Source organism: Panthera onca, chromosome B1 (assembly GCF_046562875.1).
Source record: "Panthera onca isolate mPanOnc1 chromosome B1, mPanOnc1 haplotype 2, whole genome shotgun sequence".
In the NCBI taxonomy this organism is placed as follows: domain Eukaryota; kingdom Metazoa; phylum Chordata; class Mammalia; order Carnivora; family Felidae; genus Panthera; species Panthera onca.
Window position 1 is genome coordinate 39,968,311 of NC_138342.1, and position 25,172 is coordinate 39,993,482.

Sequence of the window (25,172 nt, forward strand, 5' to 3'; positions counted from 1 at the left end):
CCAAAGCATAAGAAACTCTTAAAAACTGGGAATAAACTGAGGGTTGATGGGGGGTGGGAGGGAGGGGAGGGTGGGTGATGCGTATTGAGGAGGGCACCTGTTGGGATGAGCACTGGGTGTTGTATGGGAACAACATAAATTTCATATTAAAAAAAAAATCCAAGTCTAGGTCTACACAGAGCACCCCCTGACATTCCAGGTGCCTGTCCAAGATGCCAAATGAAATAGCTAAACAGTGAACCAAGTAGCAAAATATCAAAAGAGAAAGCCATTGTGAGTATCCAACATGATACGGACATAGTGACTCGAACTCTGTTTCGGCCAGTTAAAGAGCAGAGTCGGGGTCTTCCACAAGCAAAGAGAAAGAGAGGCCTGGAGACTACTATTTGCTAAAATGCCACGTAAGCCATTCTCTTTGAGAAGTCATAGAAATACTATTAAAGGATCCAAATGGATAGGAAAATAGGTCTTTTGGAAAACTTTAAAAATTAAGCTGTACACCCCACAAATATCAGAGTCAGAGGCTTTGATTGCAGCACAAAGGGGTTTTGATCCCAAGAAAAGATTATATTTGAAGATTTTATTTTATTTGAGCCCAGTGATTTTTTTTTTAAGATTTCTTTAAAGCTTTATTCATTTTTCAGAGCCAGAACATGAGGTGGGGAGGGGCAGAGAGAGAGGGAGACACAGAATCTGAAGCAGGCTCCAGGCTCTGAACTGTCAGCACGGCCCGACACAGGGCTTGAACCCACAGACCGTGAGATCATGAACTGAGCTAAAGTCACATGCCTAACCGAGGAGCCACCCAGGCTCCCCATTGAGCCCAGTGAATTTCAATCACTTGAAGATAAACAGGAAGGCACTTAATGACACCTGAGTATTTGTATTGTCGACAATCTTTCTGCATATGGTGTATATCCTTATACACAGAACAGTGATCAATTAGTAATCGTGATGCTGTGTTTATGTCATAAAGGGTTTTATGTCTACCGTCTTAGCTGTATTCCCATTTAACTGCCCCATTGAGAAGACATGCTGCTCACGTCACAGACCAGGTACCACCTGGCTCCTGCTGGTTGGTAGCCCAGCCAAAGCATGGACATAGGCTTAGCAAACTCTAACCTCAGTCTCACGAACTCAAATCTATGCATGAAGGCAAAACCCAGAAATGCAATCCATGTTATTTCCCTCAGCTCTCTTTTATGCCATTCCTGTTCATTTCTTTGCCCAGATCGTCACCTTTTTCTTCATGGCTTAGATATCAGTGCTTGGGAAAGGTTATGCTGAAAATCAACTTATTTCATCAAGTTGCTATTTTAACAGACAGTTCCGTCCACATGGCGGACAGTGTTTCACAGTGTTTTCAACGGTTGTTTACATTAGCAATTACACAACCAAAACAAACTTTAACGGGGCGTCTGGGTGGCTCAGTCGATTGAGCGTGAGACTTGGGCTCAGGCCATGATCTCCTGGTCTGTGAGTTCGAGCCCCGCATCGGGCTCTGGTCTGACAGCTCAGCGCCTGGAGCCTGCTTCGGATTCTGTGTCTCCCTGTCTCTCTGCCCCTCCCCCACTCATGCTCTGTCTCTCTCTGTCAAAAAATAAACAAACATTAAAATTTTTTTTTTGAAAAAAAAAAAAAAAAAAAAACTATAACAAAAATTTACCACCGGAGCAGATGACACTTCAGAGCAACACTGGTGGTTGCTAAATTCTAACGCATGTACAGGTATCCCCCCCTTTTTCGAAAGTTCACATTACACCACTTCGCTTTTAGGAAAAGATCTACATTAGCAACTGTTTTTACTGACCACGAGCAATCTGAAGAGGATTGTCCCTTTCACGAGAAACAGCGGAAAGGAAAACAGGAAAATAGTTTCAGCGAGTGAAAAAGGAAAAGAGCTTCAGCATTGGTTTTGCCGCCAGGCTTGACGCAGGCAGGGTGCACGCTGAGCAGCGAGTAGCGCCCCCCAGCTCCTTCCCCGGGAACTACACTCAGCCTCTCAGCGTCAAGCCACGGAAGCTTTGATGTTTCTCTCTCTGCTTTGTCTTGATTTATTTTGTATACCCACTAGCAAGATGTGTGGTGGGTATTAGAAAGCCTAAGGGAGGATATTTTTAGGCTCTGGGAATACTCAAAATTTTTTTCTACACAAATTAATGGCAATGGCTTCTTCACTTCACACAATTTTGGCTTAGGAAAGTTTTTATAGGAATGCTGTACTTGCGGATCGCAGGGGAAGTCTGTATTTTGAAAGCATAGTTATAAATGGTGTGCTTCGGCCACCATGTTTTCCTCCTGCAGATTTGCCAAAGAAACACAAAATAAATTTCCAACGCGTCAATTATTTTGTAAATAAATAAATCCTGTTTTGAGAGGAAAACCCTACAGTGTTTTTAGAAGTTCTGGAGGATCCACAGTGTGTGCCAGTGAATGGTTAATTGTCACATTATTCAGTAAAGCTCAAGCCATTAAGTGTGTTAAGCTTCACAATGGACAGAATAAATCAAAACCGTCTGAAGCTTGAGGTGAAACCTGGCTTCACTGGGGCTGCTGGTGTTTGCATTGCTGGATGGTGACATGCATGGCCATGGAACCAGAGGGCCAGACTGAGAAGATGAGAAATGGAAGCTGGGTGGTAGTCCTCATCGGGCCCTCCTCCACAGGACTTCTTTATTTCATTTTAAGTGTCTTATTCTCTCAGAGTAACGGACATGCCCATTCAAATGTGTACATACATCCCAAAGGGAAATAAATATATGGAAAATTTCTATCATTGGTCACTTTGAAAAACTTAATAAGAGCTTTCTCATAACTGACTACTGTTGGAGCAATTAATGTAAATCCGAATGTATTAATTTCTCTCCCATTTTTAACTTTCCTTACCTAGAGCTCTCAGTAGTGCCATCAATATATTGAGTGCTGATAGAGATTCGACAACAGATTCTATCATTCTGGTGTGAATTGACTGCCTTTAATTGAGTGAATAAAGTTTTGATAAAAACTCCTTGCTAAACTAGAAACCTGACATTTTAGGGTCATTTAAACCCTACAGAGCTTTGAATTTCTTTTTGCAAAATATATTCCAGGACTCAGACCATTTAAAACTAAGTTTTTACATTTCTCAAATATTTAGCCCCCTACTGATAGATTTAGTCCCCTACTTAGATTTAGGTCGAGCCACCCCAGTAGAGTGCCATGTAACCTCTTTAAGTCATCAAAGCTAATCTATTTTAAATTGCATCTCGTAATACCATAACACACTGAAGTCATAGTTTAGCAAACAAATCCAATAGATTCTCAACAAATGACTTATATAAGGGATATTCAATGAGTTTGGATTTATTTCTCCACATAAAGACCACAAACAAGCAAACAACAGTAGCTTCTCCAAACACTGTATGTTCTTCTCTAAGAGAATTACCCCTGGTCATTGGATCATCATCCTGACAGCCCTAATTGTCTAGAAGATGCACTTGTCCATATTTATAACAACTGACAGGATTCCAGTTTATTGCTTGTGACATTTGTCTAGACCAGAAGGACAACGTCTACTACAGAAAATTCATTTTGGGAAGCCAGGCAATAGTTCGTATTTCAAAGGCCAAAAGAATAAAATGAATTCAAAAGATGTATTGCCTCGTGTGGTTTAGTGACAGGAAGTGTCAATTCATTCTTAAGCAGAACAAGGTAAATAATCATAACCAAACTATTCTTTGGATAGCCTTTCAATCATTTTGCTTTATTCTAGAATATTGCTTAGTAAAGAGCATTACCCGCTTTCTATTGCCTGACACATTCTGAGGTTACAAGTACAGAGGTTTGCAGGGAAATAAAATGGGAATTAGCTTCACTCAAATTACCATTGGCATTTCTGGCCTTTCCACTGGTGATTTTGGAACTCCACGAAGAAACGTCAGAAAGAGTTTTATCCTTTGCCGACAGAGACAAAATCAGAGAGGGCATGGAAACGAATTCCAATTAAATTTGAACGTTGGAGACTGAACTCTGTCTGTGTATCTTAGATGCCTATTTAGCAACATGGAAATCATATGCAAAGACACTATTATTCTGACTTTTAAACAGACAACAACTGCTTTAACGTTTCTAATCATAAAAATAATCCCTTGCATTTGTGAAGTGCTTCTCCTTTTACTAGGGACATATATCAGCAAGGTCATAAACGGAAGTATAATTTAGGGAAAATCAATAGAGTTAACAGGAAAAATACCTACTGAGTCATACCTTGCCGTTTGGTAATATTAAAAGTAAATGCATTAGCATTCGATCCTCATCCCTGCCCATGACTATCAGAACAGCTCACATTTTTAAATACAGGCCTTTATCCTAGCCAGGCATTAACGTATATTCCAGAAAAGTGTCATCTCACACGCATACCGCAGTTTTCTTCATCACTGTCATCGTCACAGTCAGCCTGGCCATCACACCTTCTAGAAGCCAGAACACACCGTCCAGAGCCACACTTGAAGTGACTAGGTGAGCATTCTGTTAAAAACAATAAGCCACTTTATTGTCGCTGGACAGAAAACCTGGAAGCATCAACTGATCTATCCATTTACGGGTGGGCTATTGCCAAGGAGCTATTCCTGAAGAGAAGATGGTCTTCCACAAAGCTGAGCCAACCAAAGGTAGCTTGGCTTTCTCTGCTTGCTGATGGGGATCTTTTTCCTTCACCCTTGATATCGTCTCTCCCGTCAGTTGTTTAGTGTCTTTATGCTTTCCAGCAATTAACTACCTTCCTGAATGGACAAGCTTGTCCATTCCACAGTTTGTCAGAGACTGAAATAGCCCATGGAGACAATGCTTCTAATGACACCTTGATGTGTCCAACTGTTTCCAGTTCTAATCCTTCCACCAGGTGGGCAGGTCCCGGATTCCCTTTCTCTACCTGATGAACCTATGTTGCCAAGGTCTCTAAAAACTTTAAAGTAACCAAGGCTCGATGTTCACCATTACCTACAGGAACCCTAGGATAAAAGCCGCCTATAATGGGCTCTGTGAGTTGAGTATGGTTAAGATAAATACCTGGAATATTACATACATTTCTGCAATTTATTTTTAAAATGAAGACAATGTTTAACAGATCAGCACCACATTCTTCAATGAATCAAGTTCATAGACTCACTCACCCATGCCGCCTGATTGACAACTAAATAGAACACAGCAAGAACAATAACAACCGGGAAACTCAAGAAGGGAGCTGATCTATTCGTCCATGTTAGATAACCGGCGGTAATTGATTTAAAAATTAACCTTCCACATCTTCATCAGGCATTAGGCAAGTTTGGTTGTCTGAATTTTCCTCTGGAAATTGATTGCAATCTGTGTCTTCAGGCCACTGCAGGCCCACGATCCCAAGAACAGACTCACAGTGTTCTTTGGAGTGCTCACACAGTGCTCTGAAAGAGAAAGAGTAAACATGAGTAACAGAAATAGCTACGTCTGAAATGGTATGTCAGGAATATACATAGGGTTCTAATTCTGCACGAGTGTGGGTCTATGTGTGTATCTGGTGTGTGTATATACCAGTATAAATGCACAGATACGTAACAGATATTTGGGAAAACAAAAAGAGTAATACCTCCACAAGGGAAATGCATGCCAGCAACATAATTTCACCAAAAGAAACTTCATTGCAGAAATAGAAATAAAAGTTTGCTGTGTGTGTTTTTATTGAAATGTATTTCACATATAACATGATGTATATTTAAGGCATAAAACATGTTGATTGATAACATTTATATATTATAATGTGATGATAGAACCTCTATCACATCACATAATTACCATTTCTCTTTTGTGGTTGAAAAATTAAGATCCAGATTCTTAGGAAGCTTGATGATTATAATACAATACCTTTGTCTATATTCACTATATTGTGCATAAGATCTCCAGAATCTATATATCAACTAGTCGCAAGTTTACGCGCTTGAACAGCATCCAGAACACAGATACCCTTCTGTTCTCTCTTCTGTCTTCCAAGCAGACACATTCTCCAATGCTTTTATTCCAAGTCAGGAAGTTCCCAGCATCGGTTTGGAGAGTCGGCCACCAAGGGTCATGGCATCTATACCATACCCTCTGCCGCAGAGTTCTCTTCCTCTGGCGAACAGCCATGGGAGCCATTCCATGTGCCAGCTTGGTTTACCCAAGGCACTGCCATCATCACTTCAACTTGGATCAGTAGTGTTGACAAGTTTGGCACCTCCCCCCAAACCCCTCTACACTGAGCTCAAGTTGGCTAAAATAAAATGTGTTTGTTTCTTTTTGAAAGAAAATCTACACTAAGCATTGTGCTAAGTGCTTTCATTTGTGTTATCACATTTGTACAAAGCATATATATATATATTTTCATATATATATGAAATATACATATACAAATATACATATATATATTTTCTTCTTTTGAGAGGGGGAGAGAGAGAGAGAGAGCACGTGCATGCCAGTGGGGGAGGGGCAGAGGGAGAGGAAGAGAATCCTAAGCAGGCTCCTCGCCCAGTGCCGAACCCTTCTCAGGACTCAGTCTCACAACCATGATCATGACCTGAGCCAAAATCAAGAGTCCGATGCCCAACCTACTGAGCCACCCAGGCGCCCCTGTACAAAGTCAGGTATCAGCCTGTCTCAGGAGATTTCTTTACTTCCGGTGGGGGAAGAATGGTCTTGCCTCAGCACATTACCAAGAAATGAGTTACATAATTAAAAAAGAAAAAGAAACATAACCAAGTAAGTTTCAGGCAAATTTTTTATTTCCTTTCAAATGTATTATTTATTTTCAGAAGTTTTCAACTTTAAACTATTAATTTCAACAAAGGTCTCGGTCTCTCCCTCGATAAAATGGGGCAGGCCTTCTAGAAGGGTCAGCTCCAGTCTGGCCAGAAACTGGTAGGGAAAGGTTGACAATAGAATGAGGGAAAATTTCAGAAAAAACTCTGTCTACATTTACTCTTGCACAAGGCAGAGCATAATTTAATGCTGGTTTAGCCTCAGAATTTGGGGCAACAACAGATCCATGGCATTTCCACATTAGTTTTGCAAAAATGGGAAATTCAATAGTGTTCAATAACCCTCTGTTAGACTGAAGAGTGTTATTGTAGATTTATAAAAAATGTATATGACTTAATTGCTGCGATTTTAAATTAGCCATAGGATACCAAATTACATGGAACATTGTCTAGTGCCTGACTCTACCACTTCCTATTTTTTCCATAAAATGGAAATAACACAAGAATACATTAAAATAAAACAATAGTAGTGCAGTAAGACAATACAATCAAAATAAGACAATGCAGCCACAGGCAGCAGCCTTGATGGTAGGGGCCTCTCTCAGAAGGACACTTTGAGAAGGAGACAGCAGCAGTACCCTAACATATTTAACACGTTGTAAGGGCTCGAAAATGTTGTTTTTCAGGCTCAAAAGATTTTTTTAAGAATTAAAATTTTAATTTTTAATATTTAGTATTTTTAATATTTATTCATTTTTGAGAGAGAGAGGGAGACAGAGGGTGCGTGGAGGTGGGGCAGAGAGAGAGGGAGACACGGAATCTGAAGCAGGCTCCAGGCTCTGAGCTGTCAGCACAGAGCCTGATGGGGTGGGGGTGGGGCTCAAATCTACAAATCCTAAGATCATGACCTGAGCGGAAGTCCCGACACTTTACCCTTTACCGATGAGCCACCCAGGTCCCCTTTAAAGACTTTTTTTAATGTTTGCTTTGGAAAGAGAGAGAGAGAAGGAGTGCATGCCTGCGTAGAAGGGGAGGGGTAGAGAGAGAGGGGGACAGAGGATCCCAAACAGGCTCCGAACTGACAGCAAAGAGCCTGATGAGGGACTGTAACCCACGAATGGTGAGATCATGATCTGAGCCGAGGTCAGACGCTTAACTGACTGAGCCACCCAGGCGCCCCTTAAAACTTTATTTTTAAGTTATGAGTCAGGGGGCGCCTGGGTGGCTCAGTCAGTTAAGCGTCTGACCTTGGCTCAGGTCATGATCTCATAGTTCATGGGTTCGAGCCCCGCATCAGGCTGACTGCTGTCAGTCAGTGCAGAGCCTGGAGCCTGCTTCCGACTCTATGTCTCCCTCTCTCTGCCCCTCCCCTACTCGCTCTCTCTCTTTCTCTCTCTCAGAAATAAATAAACGTTAAAAAAATTTTTCATGAAATTTTAAGATCAATAAACAAGATTGGCAAAAGCAACATTGCTTCATGAACATATCAGTATATTAATCTTGAACGAATATAAAAAAAACCTTCGAACAAATAACCAAAATGCAAAAGTCATTTTGAAAGCCACTGAAAATGACAGATGTACTTGTAGATATGAGAAACAGAACAAAAGTGTCTGAAGAAAGTTCACTAAAATGTTGATTGAATAACATTTCAGTCTCATCTTGGGCATTTTAATATGAAACATAAGCCCTGAAATTATAAATCATATGTGCATGTTAATTTGTTCCAGAGAATACTGCATTACGGACATTTTTTATACATATGAAAAGAAAATCAAGGCAAACATTTTTAACGTATCATCAGAAGTGATTATTCACTATCCTTGACCTTGCTTAGCAAAAGTGGAATAAAATTGAGAAATAAATTTTTCACATAAAATGGGTAGACGTTTTATTAGCGATACTTTAAAAGGCATTTTCCAGAAGTTTCCAGAATTATGTCTGCACAAGGCAACATTAACTTTTACTCTGGTTATCCAGTTCCCCAACTCATTTTGAAATTTTATTGCTCCCTGTCCTCTATAGATGCCCCCCTCCTTGTCATCCGCTTGATATTGGGTATTTAACTTATTGTTTTCCCATCTGTCCACTATATTGATATCACTGCTTTTTCTTAAAGCTCTAAGCGACTTCTGATCCCAGCATAGAGCGTCCGTAGTTACCGCTCACATTTGGACAAGCGCATCTGTATATTCACCCCTGATGGAAAACAGTGCGAGGAGTGCAGTGGCCTGCCTGTGTGACCACCTCTTGGAAAGACGCCATCTCTGACTACGTCACAACCCACGGCACAGGACAGGAACCACCTGCCACCAGACAGTAGTGTTCCTCTCCTGCCATCAGAGCTGGTGTTCATCAGATCTGCCAGTCAGAAGGCGTCACCCTGATGCACGTTCATTTACTCTCCCAATGACCCTACCCAACAACCTCCTCTCTTGATTTCACAGACAGGAGTAGAAGAGCCAACGCTGAGAGAGACGGAGGAATCTGTTCCCGGCCACGGGGCAGCGAAGGAGAGCCAGGACGTGGCCCAGACAGTGGACTCCGGAGTAGTGCTCTTACCCCGAAGTGGGGTATCGCTCGTTCTAAATCCAAGCCGCAAGCTTGAAATTCTGCCCCTTATTTCATCCCAGCAAGCAGGAAAACGTCAGCAACGTGCGTGCCTTGTCCAACCTTCAGGCCACTCCTTATGTAATGTCCCTAACTTTTTTTTTTTAATTTTTATTTATTTTTGAGAGAGTGCAAGCAGGGGAGGGGCAGAGAGAGGAACGGAGGATCCGAAGCAGGCTCTGCGCTGATAGCAGTGAGCCCGACGTGAGGCTTGAACTCACAAATCGCGAGATCATCATGTTCCACTGACTGTGCCACCCGGGTGCCCCTATGTCTCCAACTTTTGAGTGCTATCAGGAGGCCGCATTTTGCTTATTTACTTTTAATATAACTTATTGTCAAGTTAGCTAACATACAGTGCACACACTGTGCTCTTGGTTTCGGGGGTAGATTCCCGTGATTCATCGCTTATATACAACACCCAGTGCTCATCCCAACAAGTACCCTCCTCAATGCCCATCACCCATTCTCCCCACTCCCTTAGCACCTCCCCCCAATCAACCCTCAAGTTTGTTCTCTGTATTTAAGAGTCTCTAATGGTTTGCCTCCCTCACACTCTGTTTGTAACTATTTTTCCCCCTTTCCCTCCCCCATGGTCTTCTTTTCAGTTTCTCAAGTTCCACATATGAGTGAAAACTTTTGATATCTGTCTTTCTCCAACTGACTTATTTCACTTAGCATAATACTCTCCAGTTCCACCCATATTGTTCCAAGTGGCCGGATTTCATTCTTTCTCATTGCCAAATAGTATTCTATTGTATACATAAACCACATCTACTTTATCCATTCATCAGTTGATGAACACTTGGGCTCTTTCCATGATTTGGCTATTGTTGCAAACGCTGCTGTAAACATTGGGGTACATGTGAGGAGGCAGCATTTTATTTTATTTTATTTTATTTTATTTTATTAAATGTTTATTTATTTTTGAGAGAGACACAGAGCACAAGCGGGGGAGGGGCAGAGAGAGAGGGAGACACAGAATCCGAAGCAGGCTCCAGGCTCCGAGCTGCCAGCACAGAGCCCGACGCGGGCCTCAAACCCACTGACCGCGAGATCATGACCTGAGCCAAAGTTGGACGCTTAACCAACTGAGCCACCCAGGCGCCCTAGGAGGCAGCATTTTAAATACACCCACGTTGCCAGAGAAAGAGGCAGATACACTCCATCTTCCGTTAACTCACATTTTAGAACACTTCTTGATCCACCAAAATGAAACGTGGATGATCTTATTGGATTAAAGTCTGTGAACTACTATCAAAGGTAGTTCATGCCTCTGCTGTGTGGTACTTCAGCAGTTACTTCTTACTCAAATATTCATTTTAGAATTCCTACTTCTTTACCATCTAAATGTATAATTTGTTAAATACAGAGCTCCTTAGCAACATGGACTTTGTCTAAACTCAAACTTAGTCTCTGCTCCCTTGGTTCTCCCTGAGGGGAAGTGAGGGTGCTTGGGGGAGACCCCACTGTGTTACCTGCAAGGTGGAATACGCTGGCTTGTGTTCACATCACACTTTGGTACCAAGATGGTGCAAGCAAAGAACATGAGGTATTTGTAACAGTTGGTTTGAACAAGTGCAGGGAAAAGGGAGGACTCCCAGCTGATGGAGGCTTCTTTTTGAGTCCTGTGGCCAAGGTAATTTGGATAATTTGTATGGTTGTAGGGCAAATTCATGCAGAGTTCCAACGTAATTGGTTCACATTGACCTAACAAGAAAACAAAACACACATATAGGCATGTATCTATATATCTATGTCTACATCTATACCTATAGTAAATTTCATATGTAAAACAATTTCTTAAAAACTTACAAAATTGAAATATATCTTATCTTCTTTAAAAAAAAATAACTAAGACTGGAACACAAACAGTATATAACTTGCATCAAAAGGTAAATCATTTGGTTGAAGAACTTCCAAACCAGGAATCATTTCTGTATAGGCAGCTGCTAGCACAGTGCCCAGTATGCATGTCATAGAAAGTCTTTTTTCATTTTTCCCTTGGCTCAATCTATCTGAAGGTGACGCTCTTTTTTTTTTTTAATTTTTTTTTTTTAACGTTTATTTTTGAGACAGAGAGAAACAGAGCATGAACGGGGGAGGGTCAGAGAGAGGGAGACACAGAATCCGAAACAGGCTCCAGGCTCTGAGCTGTCAGCACAGAGCCCGACGCGGGGCTCGAACTCACGGACCGCGAGATCATGACCTGAGCCAAAGTCGGCCGCTTAACCGACTGAGCCACCCAGGCGCCCCAAGGTGACGTTCTTTTAGGTTTCCTTTTACCCATTTTGTCTTCTGATTTATTACTTCCTTCTTTGTTTTGTCTTTAAGTAGATGTCATGACCAGTGCAGAGTCCTACGTGGGGCTTGAACTCATGACCCTGAGATTCCAAACCTGAACTGAGATCTGTAAGATCAAGACTTGAGCTGAGATCAAGCGTTGGATGCTTCACCAACTGAGCCACCCAGCACCAAAGTGTAACGCTGTAAAGTTGGCATAAGAATGAATACAGGGTGGAGAGAAGAGAAAGACACAGAGGAGGTGTGGGGCTGGTTCAGTTTATCATGTTCATTGATTTATAAAGAGGGGTAATATTAAATATTTGGATTTCATATTACAAAAAATGAATATTCCTCCTAACAATAAAAACAACGCAAGATGTGTAAACAAAAAGTTCATGGTCTCCCTGCCCTCCTTCCTCTCACTGACCCTCAAAGCCAACAGACTGGGTTTGAGCCTTCCATGCCTTTCACTGGCTCGTACAAGCAGTTACATACAAGCATTTACATACATACATTTACATACAGCATTTACATACATGCATTTACATACAAGCATTTACATAGAAGCATTTACACACATAGAAAGAGGTTGCTTGCTTGTTTCTGCCAGAGTGGAATTATACCATTCCTATGATTCCTCAATTCACTTTTGTTGCTTAATTATTAATCATGACCATCATATAAGTAAGTAGATGCAACTCTAACCATATTTTTCCTAATTTCTTTAGTGTAATTTTACAAAAATGGGATGACTCACATGAATTTTTGATGCAGTCTTTTTTTTTCTTGTGTAAACCTTTCTAGCTTTTCCTCTACCGCCCTATCAAGTTTTAACTTTTTATTGGTATATTTATTATATGACTAGGAGACCTATCACATGGATATTTTTTTCTTTTCTATATGTGGAAACTATATCGCTAATGATTTGAGATGAGATAGAAGCTTTCAGTGTTTCCCAGCCAAGGAAGATGAAAGGGTGAAGTTGTGATCATACATTATTCTGGAGATCTCTACTGAACGTGGTAAGGGCGACCGAATCTTGTTAAGGAATTCTCCATAGAGTGCTAAGCAATATAAACTCTCAAAATATCTATCAACCTCACATTCTATGATTTACAGCATCAATAAGCTTTTTTATCTTAAGGATTATTCACTCACTCACTAGTTTGATTTATGACAGCCACTAGAGGGCAGTCGTGTCACAAACGTGAAGACGTTTAATCCTGCAGGACTGTTTCAATGCGAGTTTGATGCCGTGCTCATTAGCACATTTTCCTGAACATAGATGAGATTTAATAAATATCTGCTGAAAAAAAAATTGATCCTAATTGAGTCTTAATGATATCCAACTTTTCAAAGTCTGAAAACATGTTTGTTAAATTCAACCTAAAGAGGGGATTGTTAACTAAATGATGTTACATCCTTGCCACGATGAAGCCATTGGAAATCGTGTATTTTTTTAATGTTTATTTTTGAGAGAGAGAGAGAGACAGAGTGGGGGCGGGGAGGGGCAGACACACAATCTGAAGCAGTCTCCAGGCTCTGAGCTGTCAGCACAGAGCCTGATGCAGGGCTCAAACTCACGAACTGAGATCGTGACTTGAGTGAAGTGAAAACACGTAACTGACTGAGCCACGGAGGCACCCATGGAAATCATGTATTAAATGATGGTCATTTACATGAGAAAAACGGCACTTTCAACATCTACTGGCATATACAAGATTCTAAGATTCATCTTTGCCTCAAACTCTATATTTATTTTTATCATTATTTTTAATGGTTTGATGAGTTTTATAAGGTGAACATCCCTGTACCTACCACCCAAATCAAGAAATTGAACTTTGCCAGACATCCCAGATGACCCTCCATATACCCTATCTTCTATCAAGCTTCTCCTTTCTCCGCAGAATAGCAACTGAGTTCATAGTTGTCACCTTAGCCTTCTTACAGTTTTATTACCTAAGTGTGCACTTCACCCTAAATACTAGAGTTAAGCCTTGCCCATTTTTTAAAACTTGTTTTGTTTTCCCCTCCATCCTTTAATTTTGTTCAAATTTTTTAAATATTTTTTTTTATTTTGAGAGTGGTTTATTTTTTATTTTGTGCACTGGTGAGCAGGGAAGGGACAGAGGAAGGAGAGAGGTAGGAGAGGGAGAGAGAGAGAGAGAGAGAGAGAGAGAGAGAGAGAGAGAATCCCAAGCAGGCTCCATGCTCAGCACAGGATGAGATCACAACTGTGAGATCACAACCTGAGCTGAAATCAAGAGTCAGATGCTTAATCGACTGACCCATCTGGACGCCCATCCTTTATTTTTAATTAAAGTTTAACTATGGAAGAACCCAGAGATTTGAACTGTAGAGCGTCCCAGAGTTTGACTTTGCTGACTACTCAGTCCTGGTGAAGTTAAATATATTCCTCTGCTACTCTTATTTCCAGAACATGGGCAGCTGAATGCAGAGGGCCGATTAGGCTTCATCCCTTAGGTAAAGCTATAGGTGCTATGGTGTTTTTTCATCAGAAGGCAAAGTGTAACTGATTTCTCTCCTTTTGTGATGTCAGCAGCTGTAGATGCTCAATGCCTTGACCCATTAATTCACTGATTAATGTTACCAAATGGTAACCAATCAGTGTCACTATATGGTAGTATTCTAACTTAATCATTTAGTTTTCACTCATTAGTTGAGAATACTTTTAGAAAGAGACCATTCCTCTCATCTACTATTTGCTCCCAAGGACTAAAGTCCTTAACCCTTATGGTGTTTGGTTCCTTTACCACATCCCTATACTATCTGTTCCTTCCAACTGGAGATTGCAAGGAGAGGACAGTAAATTGGGAGGTCAGTAGGAAGCTATGTAAAGAACAAAGCGGCCCATTGCTTCTTCAGCATTGGAGGGGAAAAAAGGCATGAGTAAACATGTAGAAGTAATAGTTGATGGAACACTATGGGGAACCTGAGAGTCCCTGGGATATGACAGTCATACCTGGTTTCATACAGCCATGGTGTTCATGGGCACAGAGAGTGGGAGGAAGGACACATGCCCAGGAGCTGCTCTTTCCACAGGGTTCCCCGGCTGTCTGGATTGCACACCGCCACGTGGAAGTGAGGATTAGTATCCCACACCCTGCTCCTAGCCCCTACGGCAAGGATGTGTCTGTATTTTGCCTCAAGGAGGTACTAAAGATTTGGGATTGTGAGTGGATGTGGGAATACTGTGATACTTCAAGCCTCTCAGTAAAGAATATCATCAGAGATGTGGGTTTTAGGGTTTTTTTTTTAACTGTAGGTATTTCTGGGGGGCGCCTGGGTGGCTTGGTTGGTTAAGCGTCCGACTTCGGCTCAGGTCATGATCTCGCGGTCTGTGAGTTTGAGCCCCGCGTCAGGCTCTGTGCTGACAGCTCAGAGCCTGGAGCCTGTTTCAGATTCTGTGTCTCCCTCTCTTTCTGCCCCTCCCCTGTTCATGCTCTGTCTCTCTCTGTCTCAAAAATAAATAAACGTTAAAAAAAAAATTAAAAAAAAAAAAAAGGTATTTCTGGGAGTCTGAGATAAGCCATGGACTTCTCCACTGAAAACTTTGAAAACTATGAAGACTTTTTTATATTCAATTTCAGGGATGCCCCATACCCTTGCAGCCTAGCCATGGACAAACCACTAAGCTAATAATTCTCAACCTTGGCTGCCTATTGAAGTCACCAGGAAATTTAAAAAAATACTGATGCCCAGGTCCCAGTTAGTATATCTTCAGAGACCATTAGTAAGTTATATATTATGGGATAGCAAGAACAAGTGTCTTCAAGAACCAGAATCCCAGCAACTCCAGTAACAGGCTGACTCCATCAGACAGAATATCCACATTCTTCAAACTCATACTTCCATTAGTATGGAGCTAGAGAAAGACAGTGCTGTGTAGTTGTGCCTCAGAATCTAGGTAACGATAGTCTCTCTAGCGGTAAGGATCTTCCAATAATTAATCACATATTCAAATGCATGACGTTTTCTGAGAGAAGATGCTCCTTGACCAACTTTACAGACATACCACCATGAAGCTCTTTGAAAAATGAGAAAAAAAACATCTTTACTTCCAATTGGAAGTTAGGGATATAAACTATTTTTAATAACAGAGAAGGAGTGAGGGACCAATGACCAGCCCAGTGCCTGGAACTCAGAGGAGGGGATGATCAAATGTCTGCTGAATATATATGGAAGAAGCTGGCAAGAATATTTGTGGTGAGTGAAGAAGCTGATGAGACAGTGAAGTGCTAAGGACATTGTTTGAGTGTATTTAAGGAACATAAAGAGAAGGGTGCCTGGGTGACTCAGGTGTCCCTGAGTTGAGCGTCCCTTGATTTTAATTCTGGTCATGATCTCACAGTTCATGGGATCAAGCCCCACCTCGGGCTCCACACTAACAGCACAGAGCCTGCTTGGGATTCTCTCTCTCCCTTTTTCTCTCTGCTCCTCCCCCGCACTTGCTCTCTCTCTCTCTCAAAAAAAAATAATAAATAAGCATTCAAAAAAGAACATAAAGATAAAACTCACACAGTATACCTGAGTGGAAAGATGGCACTATGTTCTCCCATACTGAAAAGTTGTCTCCAGGAAGGCAGAAATCATGTCGCCCTTCTTCACCATTAAAGTGCCTGGTGCCCATCCCAGAGCCTGGAACATTGTCTGCACGCTATAAATACCAGTAGGCTATGAGCCAGAGTTATCTAGTGCCCTTCTTTCCACTTCTCTTTTTGACAGGTGTAACATATTTTTAAATTTTATATTTTGGCGTATTTCAAAAATGGAGAAAATAGGACAACATACGCTCAATTCCTCCCCACCCAAATTTGACACAGGCTAACAGTGCCCTTTCAACTTTTTTTGAATCTAACATGAAGTGCCATTCCATGTCGGACAACCCCTAAAACCAATAATAAACACATATCTTTGAGATGACGCTGTCATTGTTGAAAATTACTTACGCCAAGGTAAAGGTGTAGTAAAGAAACAATCCTGAAAAAGTTCCAGAGCAGATTGGGAGATAAAGCAACGTGAAATGGACCCAGCACATACGTATACATATACATATACATATACATATACATATACATATACATATACAGATACATACATGCATATGAACACACACTTATTTACATCAGTTTAGAGTGAGGAAAATGGCAGTATGTCTTAATGGTTACATTAATATCTATCTCAATCGTTCTCTCATATGGAAATGGAAATGGAAAAGGCTTGGGGATTGTGCTTTTCCCCAAACAGTTATTAAGTGCTCATGAAAATAAACAAAAACTCCTCAGTCTGGGTTTTTCACTGGCTGCCTCCCTCACATCCCTGTGGGTACAGGAGCAGCCCCTATAAGCTCTACAGTGACGCAGAAAGGTCACTGGGTAAAACTAGAACCTGAACCTTTCGGCCTTTCATCTGGGAGATAACCTTTATACTTTCTTGTAAACGAACAGCTGACAGACCTGCTTCTAAACCTCAAGCCCCAAGCTGAAGATGAGGCCACAGGTTGATTATAAAAAGTGAAAAAAGTGAGCAGAATATGAAAGCAGAGCCCACAAATAAGAGTTCATTACTAGAAATCAGAGTCTTTTGGGGTTTTCTGATTCATTTTCAATTTCCCACGAGAGTCTATACAGCCGTCTGCAATCCCTGCCCATTCTCTCTTCCCCAGGAATTCCCTCTCCTGAAAGCTTCTTTTGAGAAGCCACCTGTTTCCACCATTTGTCACCAAAACAAATTTACATAACAGCCTCAAGATCATTACAGGCCAGCAAAGTTCCCGGAAAGGTGAGAATACATCTTATTAGGAGAACAGACCCGCCACGGTTTTAGGTGGCTGTTTAGATGAACTTCATATTCCCTTCTTGGATAAAGTTTCTATTTTTGAAGGTGTGCTTTCAAACGGAAGAAAGATAGCATCTGCCCATAGATGGAGCCAAGAACGTAATATATAGGAGCTGATGTTGAATTGAAAATAATGGTAATGATATTAAGCAAGGTGGATTTATAGGCCGTTCACAATGACACATTTGTTTCTGATTTAAGTTAACTAAGACCATTTTGTTTCTTTTCCGCTACCACATGCAACCTTTAAAAAAGAAATATGTATATAAATGTACACACACACACACACACACACACACTTGGAGGGATTCCGGATTTCAACATTTTAATGTCAATTCAAAAGAAAACAGCCAAATGCACATCCTGACATGATGATCGCATTTGTCAGCTGCTGTACTTACTACAGTTATTTAGACTGTTGTTCGGGTCACAAAGGGAGCTACCGCCACATGAATCAAGGCAGGAATTGTAGAGGCATCTTTGGTCGCCTTCTTGACATGGAGTCTGACCTACAGAGGGGGGGGGAAAGGCACATTTGCTTTCATCATCTATAAAGTCCTGACACTGGGATAGAAAGTATCAAGAACGTCTGGTGGAGCGGAGGAATGACACAACTTTAATTCCCTTCCAATTTCTCCAAAAATATTGAACACATGTTAAATATGTAACTTTCTGGATTAATTGTCCTGGCAACTAAATACAACACTGTTATTCCAAAAAGGATTCTGTAGGAATGAAGAAATAAGAGGCAACCTAGCCTACAAAACAGGTGGGTGTTACTTTTAACGGGGGGAAAAAGGTGTTTTATGTTTACATGGGTGAATAAACTTGATTACAGAATAAAATGTAGGTGGTTGGAGAGAAAGGCCAAAGTAATGATCTTGGAATTTTGAGTGTCAAATGATATTATTTTAAGGACTCATTTGCACCCAACTCTATTCTTCCCTGTAAGGAAAATGCTTTCCCTAAAAATAAATAGGGCATCAACACCAAGACAGTAAGGATACTTTATCATGGTGCAAATCTTATGCAGCTGCTATCCATATTTTCTGTATGTCCTTGGAAAGTATCACTGGCCTAGCTATGATGACCTGAGAATTGGGTTTCTTGTTTCCAAATGAATGAAAGCAGTAACATCAGCCTAATGGCTTTTCCTTAAGGTTTGTAGAAAGGAAACTGCTTTTCCCATTGATTTCCTGGTCATTTGTAGGTTAAATGGATAGGGTAATAAATTACTACCCATTCTCTCTCTACCTCTTGTTCATTATAGTCAGTTACTTTCATACATGTCATCTAGAATCTAGAAAATCTTGCAAGGCATTTTTAAGTATAAATAACAGTATATGTGTACATAAAATCATTCTTATCTATAATTCTCAGATAATGTTTATTATATTGGACTCTTTCCTTCCCATTAATGTGCAACAGTATATATCACAGCCTTGAAAGAAAACAGATACCACTCCTGTTTTGTTTTTTTTTTAATATCATCAGGGTCAAACCACTTTTGCAAGGTAAGCCAGGCTAATATCAATGCATCCAGTCTCTTAAAGAATTTCAATAAGACAACCTGCATTCATTATTTCAGCTGGTATTGAGCGTCTGCTATGTGACAAGCTTAGGTGACAGGCTAGGCATGAGGCATTAAAAGATAAAAGAAGTGAAATGGCTTATACTCCACCTAGGCACGTGGCCATGAACAGAACCTTACACACACAGCTAAGCCGTGTGATCACTGTGTATGTAAGGTATATGTAAGACAGTAGAAGCAAACTAGGACAATAAGGGGAGAGCTTCTCATAGGAGTTTTTAAGGCAGGTGGGTTATGTTGGCATAAGAAGGTAGAATGGGGTGGGGCGCCTGGGTGGCTCAGTCGGTTAAGCGTCCGACTTCAGCTCAGGTCATGATCTCACAGTTCAATTCGCGAGTTTGAGCTCTATATCGGGCTCTGTGCTGACAGCTCGGAGCCTGGAGCCTGCTTTGGATTCTGTGTCTCCGTCTCTCTCTGCCCCTCCCCCACTTGCGCGCACGCTCTCTCTCTCTCTCTCTCTCTCTCTCAAAAATAAATAAAAATTTAAAAATAAAAAATAAATAAAAGAAAGAAGGTAGAATGGTTTCCCAAGCAGAAAGCAGAATACACAAAGGCTGGAGTGGGGAGGGCACAGGTTGGCATCACTGGAGCTTCGGGGAGACTAGACAACAGGGCTGAGAGGGGAGCCTGAGGGCTGTAGAGGCCTGAATCTTGAATGGGGCCCAAAGGCCTGGGCGGCTTCTACTTCCCTCCCCGGTCTTCCTAGCAGAGCCGGCCTGGGATACTGGTGACAACATTCTGGAGTGGCACCTTCCCCCTTCACTCCTGGCTCTAATCATAGTGGCCTTCTCCTGGTATCTACATATATGCCTTGTTCCTCTCCTCCCTGGGACCTTCGGACAAGCGGATCCCCGCGTCCAAAGTGCTTTCTCCAGTCCCACCTTACTTCATTAAGTCAGCTCCACTCATTCCTCACATCTTAGCTCCAACGTCTCTTCCTCAGGGAAACTTCCCTAAGGCCCTGTCCCAGCGCATGCATCCCATATACAGCACAAAGCTCCCTGAACTTTCCCTCCTGGCCCATGTCACTCCATGATAGACACTGACTTGCACAATTATTTGTGTCACGCCAGGCTTCCCCAGGGGCCTGCAGACTCCATGACCTATTTCGCCTGCCACCAGATTCCCAGTGGTTGACCACATATTAGCACCACAATATACATTTATTAAGTCAGATTCATTAGATTAAGTAATATGAAGATGGTAAAAATTTTACTTTTGATCCACTTTATTGCATGACTTTCTTACATCTCACATATGCTAGGAAATAGTTTATAAATCTTGCCATTGCATAGTAAAGAATCCAAAATTGTCTCAAACACAGATGAATTACGTCGAAAGAAAGAACAGTTTGATCCAAAGGGAGGTGCTTGGCTGATATGCACATCATAACTCATGGCTAGAAAAGAATCTGCTTCTGAATGCTAAAATTGGTAAAATGAAGTACTCATTACCTGATTTCTTAGGTACTACATCTGTGATTAAAAGTACCTCTTTTTAGGCCTGGTATGCTTTTTCATTGAAGTTATTCTAAGGATCAATGTTCATTATGACAAAATTAATTTAGCTACAGGTGACCAACCTCATTGGCCAATTTGTGATATACGCACCCCAAGACATGTTTTAACACAACAGTCGTGTGATAATAATAGCTCATGTTTATTGAGTGTTCACAATGTGCCAGCCCTCTGAGTAGGTATTACTCTGAGTTTACAGGCACAGAGCCTGAGACACAACAGAGTTCAGTTACCAGCCCAAAGTCACCTACAGCCACATTCTTTTTTTTTTTTTTAAGTAAGCTTCACACCCAGAATGGAGCCCAATGCAGGGCTTGAACTCACAACGCTCAGAACAAGACCTGAGTCCCCCAGAGCTGAGATCAAGAGTCGGATGCTCAACTGACTGAGCCACCCAAGCATCCCATCCAGCAGCCACATTGTTAATGACTAGGCTATGCCGGTGAGTGGCAAGGTCACTTACAAACAAATGTAGTGATTTTTAAGTCAAGGGCTCTTCTTTTCTGACAGAAATAGACACAGTTTAAAAACCAACTTATTTGATTTTCTTTTCGAGTTTCACAGAAGACATCGGTGACCCTTTTCAAGTGTAGTTGAGTATGTTACTTGTTAATGTGAGGCATGAAACTGCTTCTCTGTGATCGATCACTGAATTCTACTCCTGAAAACAATATTACACTATATGTTAATTAACTAGAATTTAAATAACGACTCGAAATAAAAAAATAAATGAAAATAAAATGACACGGCAGGGCACACAAAAAAAGAGAGAGAAACTGTTTCTCTGCACATAGTTATTTTAGAAGGCAATCACATTTTTTATTTGTTTGTTTATTTTTACTTATTTATTTTTGAGATAGGGAAAGAGAAAATCTCAAGCAGGCTCGGAACTGTCAGCACGGAACTCAACATGGGGCTCAATCTTGTGAACCACGAGATCGTAAATCTCAGCGGAAATCAAGAGTTGGGCGCTTAACCAACTGAGCCACCGAGGCACCCGGGGAGGCTGTCATGTTTGATTTCAGAAGCCAGCTCCTCCTAATTGTAACCTAATGTAATTTAACAGAATACTACAGACTCAACTTTTCTTTGATCATCGTGTTGACTTTCCCCATAAGACAGATCACTGAATCTCCCATGCTGTTTAAGTGTTCAACCTCCACCGTCTATCCTGAGGGAGGACTGTTCAGTGCAAGATGCTGGGGAATTATGCTGACCACAAGGAAGGGTTTTATGGCCAGCCAGTGCTGTGAGCCATGCTGAGCCGGGCAATCTGGAATTGTTTATGTGGAAATCCTACGTAAGCATTAGGTAACTCCCAACTCTTTGCTCCATTCCCAGGGAAAAGTCTGCGGGTGAGGAATGCTCCCACACTTACTGTCGCCGCAGTTCTCCTCATCAGAGCCGTCCCTGCAGTCCTCGTCTCCGTCACACTGGAAAGAGCTAGGGATACACTGTCCGCTCCTGCACTCCATCAGACCCTGGCTGTGACAAGCTGCAGAGGCCAGAATAATATTCGCTGCACTGATTTGTACTTCTGTCTGCGGATCGTAGATAGGATTCCCGCTTATCTGGCATTACCAAGAAATGAAACGTTCTATCTGCATGTTCCACATAAATGAACGAATGTGTCATTAATTTGTTTCATTCCACGTGTTTTGGGAATGGAAAGTTTTCTTTTGAGGCTCTCTCTTGCCATGTGAAATAGCACTTACTAAAAACTAACGTTTTCTTGATAAGGGCAGGGTGAGAAAATTGTCTTAAGGATCATAGTAGCTTTATTACAAATATAAAAGCTATAATTTATTAAAGGCTTAGCATACGGCAATAACTGTGCTAGCAGTATTATGTATCTAATCTCAGATCCTCATAACAGACTTGCGAAGTAGATATTATCAACCTTGTATAGAATAAGGAAACTAAAGTCTAGAGAGGTTAGCGTCCGTCTCAAAGCCACAAGGCTGTTAAAAGCTGGTGCCGGAATGTGAAGGCAAGGTTCTCTGACTCAAAGCCCAAACATTTCATTTTATTCCAACCTGACCTAATGGGCCAACGAAATGACGTATGTGAAAGAATTTGCATAGTACCCCGCACATAATAAACGCTTTATTTCAAAACTGCTTATGACATCTTACGTTTGATAGGGATGGTCTAGTGGCTACTAACCTTCCAGTTCCTGAAGGTTGTCTAAATTCTATCCCTATTGTCTTTTCGAGCATCAGAAACCCATTCATGTAACCTCAGCCTTCACTGAGTTACTGTCTAATATTAAAGCTCCATATGCTTGAACTGAGGCTGAACACCAGAATCGGTAGACCTGAGTACCATGTCCTTGCTTTCCCAAGATCCATCAAGATATTGTCCACTCTGTTTGACTATGTCCACCAGCAAGGACTCAGTTCCAATTCAATTCAGGGAAAGGGAAAGCTGGGTGTTGATTTGTTAATTAATGTAGATGGCTTTTCTTCTGTCAAAATAAAACCCATATGACCCATATTTCTATTTTTGCCTCAAATTATAGGCAAATTAAATATTCAATCTCATATGTATCAATTTGCCTATTTTTATTAGACAGCAAAAGATGGAATAAAAACTTTAATTGGTTTGAACATGCACCAAATGCATCATATTAACTCCTTCAGGTCAATACTATTCTCGTTTAACATCTAGCTTCTACTATTCCAGACTGTCTACTCACCCAGAAACACAATAGCCCGTAAAGTTGTAATTATTATCATGTGCTCTGTGTAACCCTAGGAACACTGAAGGCTTTCATGTCTCTGGCAATCCTCTCCATGTTCTCCCACAAATAGTGACTGAGAGCATGTTTGGAGGTTCCTTCAGGGAAGCTTAGTTACTCATACATAGCTTGCAGAAAAAGAGTCCCCCAATCTTTGGGAAGAACATCCTCTTTGACAAAGTTACAGATGCAGAAAGGAGATGCGTGGCCAGTGAGACAGAAAACAGACACCGGCCTGGCCAGTGCAGCCAAATTAAGCTTGGAGTTCTGGGGAGACACATGTGGAAGCCAGATACATGACACTGTAATTGCCATCACACCGCTCAATTATTATCTTCATAGATTAGAAGCAAAGTACAGCGATCTTCCCTTTGAGTGCTGGGCACTATATTTGTCTAAACAGGCAGAAAGGAAAAAATAAGCAAATGGAAATCCGCAGGGCACTTACAGCAATTGACCTCGTCGGACTTATCCACACAGTCATGGTCACCGTCACAAACCCACTCTATTGCAATGCAGCGCCCATCTCCACAGCGATGCTCCTTTGTGGGATTACAATCTGGAGGAAACAAAAACTCAGGGGGATGTAGAGAACCAGCACGACAAAGACTGAGAGCTGAATGACTCATGATTCCAGCTGAAGAGAGTCTGTTCCGATTGTTCAGATACCTTCAATGCTTTCTCTATGGTGGCTCCGGCACAATTAAAATGCCACCTCCTACCCCAGCATGTGACCCACTGGCCACCATCACTGTGGGGTAAGATCTGTCTGTTTTTCAAATGAGTAACAACCGGGCAGCTTTCTCAGGACCCATGGGTTGTTCCTGTTTTTGTTTTGTTGTTGTTTTCTTTCCTTACGAAAAATTTTTATTTTTACATTGGCTAACATAAACAGACCTCTGATGTGGGTTTCACAATGTAGATAGCTGATTTGATTTGTGAGGACTCTACCATGTGTCTAAGAATTGTGACCTACCTCTCTCTGATAAATTGGGAAGGCAAATATCTCCTGTCATCTTTCCTGATGCTAAGCTTAGGCTTTTTATTAAACTATCTTAATATATAATTCATATTGGAAAAAAAAACTCCTGGGTAAGAAATGCAGAATATTTATATTTTTTTCATGATCCTTTTTAGCCTAGATTTAACCTCTTCCCTAAACTATACATTCCTGGAGAAAAAAAGAGAGGGAATTAAGTCAAGTTTCTTCTCACAGAGAGCAGACTTTATGGGATTCCTTACCATGAGATGTGGAAAAGCCTTAATATAAGTGACCACTTAACAGATGTGTGTAGATTCGTGGATAACAGATTCAATAATGAGGAACAATTGTGAGTATCCACTGAGAGAGTACCACTGTCGTTGACAGACTCATGGAGCAACCATGGATCTGAAAGGTCATATTGCAGCAATAAAGTAAGGTATAGTATATGGAAGATGAAGTGCTGAGAAAAGAAGAAAGACACAATAGATGGGACACATGTGCAGAAACCAGAAGAAGCACCACGTGCTCAGCTTGCTAATAATGATGGGCAAGTGGGGCAAAGACTGGTCTAAGGGAAAGTTGTAATTATTGCCGTTACAGAGGCGCAAAGTCACCCTAAGAGCACAAACTTCATGATATCCTACTATCTTCAGAGGAATTATGTTGAGTGGTTAAGACCATTCTTTTTTACACAGTAACTATATTCCTTGGTCCTCTCCATTGACCTGTCCAACTACTCAAGCCCTCCACCCCATCCCCCACCTTTCCCCCCCCTGCTTTTCTCCAGTTATCTCACTGTAAAAGGGGGGTTTGGATTAGGTCATCTATAAGACCTTTC

The 25,172-nt window shown here is 41.2% G+C and overlaps 1 protein-coding gene across 8 annotated transcripts in view; it reads right to left on the reverse strand.

The window, feature by feature from the left end:
* Positions 1-25,172, reverse strand: part of CORIN (corin, serine peptidase) — a 253,425-nt gene that overhangs the window by 60,140 nt on the left and 168,113 nt on the right. For 5 of the 8 annotated variants that reach the window (XM_078446147.2, XM_078446144.2, XM_078446145.2 and 2 more), the window contains 7 exons: positions 23,798-23,908; positions 21,988-22,104; positions 17,903-18,010; positions 10,835-11,066; positions 5,275-5,420; positions 4,399-4,506; positions 3,864-3,935 (listed from right to left, as the gene is read on the reverse strand). In XM_078446147.2, the coding sequence (XP_078302273.2) occupies positions 3,864-3,935; positions 4,399-4,506; positions 5,275-5,420; positions 10,835-11,066; positions 17,903-18,010; positions 21,988-22,104; positions 23,798-23,908 (894 nt within the window). The remainder of the gene's footprint in view (positions 1-3,863; positions 3,936-4,398; positions 4,507-5,274; positions 5,421-10,834; positions 11,067-17,902; positions 18,011-21,987; positions 22,105-23,797; positions 23,909-25,172) is intronic. The other 3 variants (XM_078446148.2, XM_078446143.2, XM_078446146.2) reach the window with 2 other exon arrangements.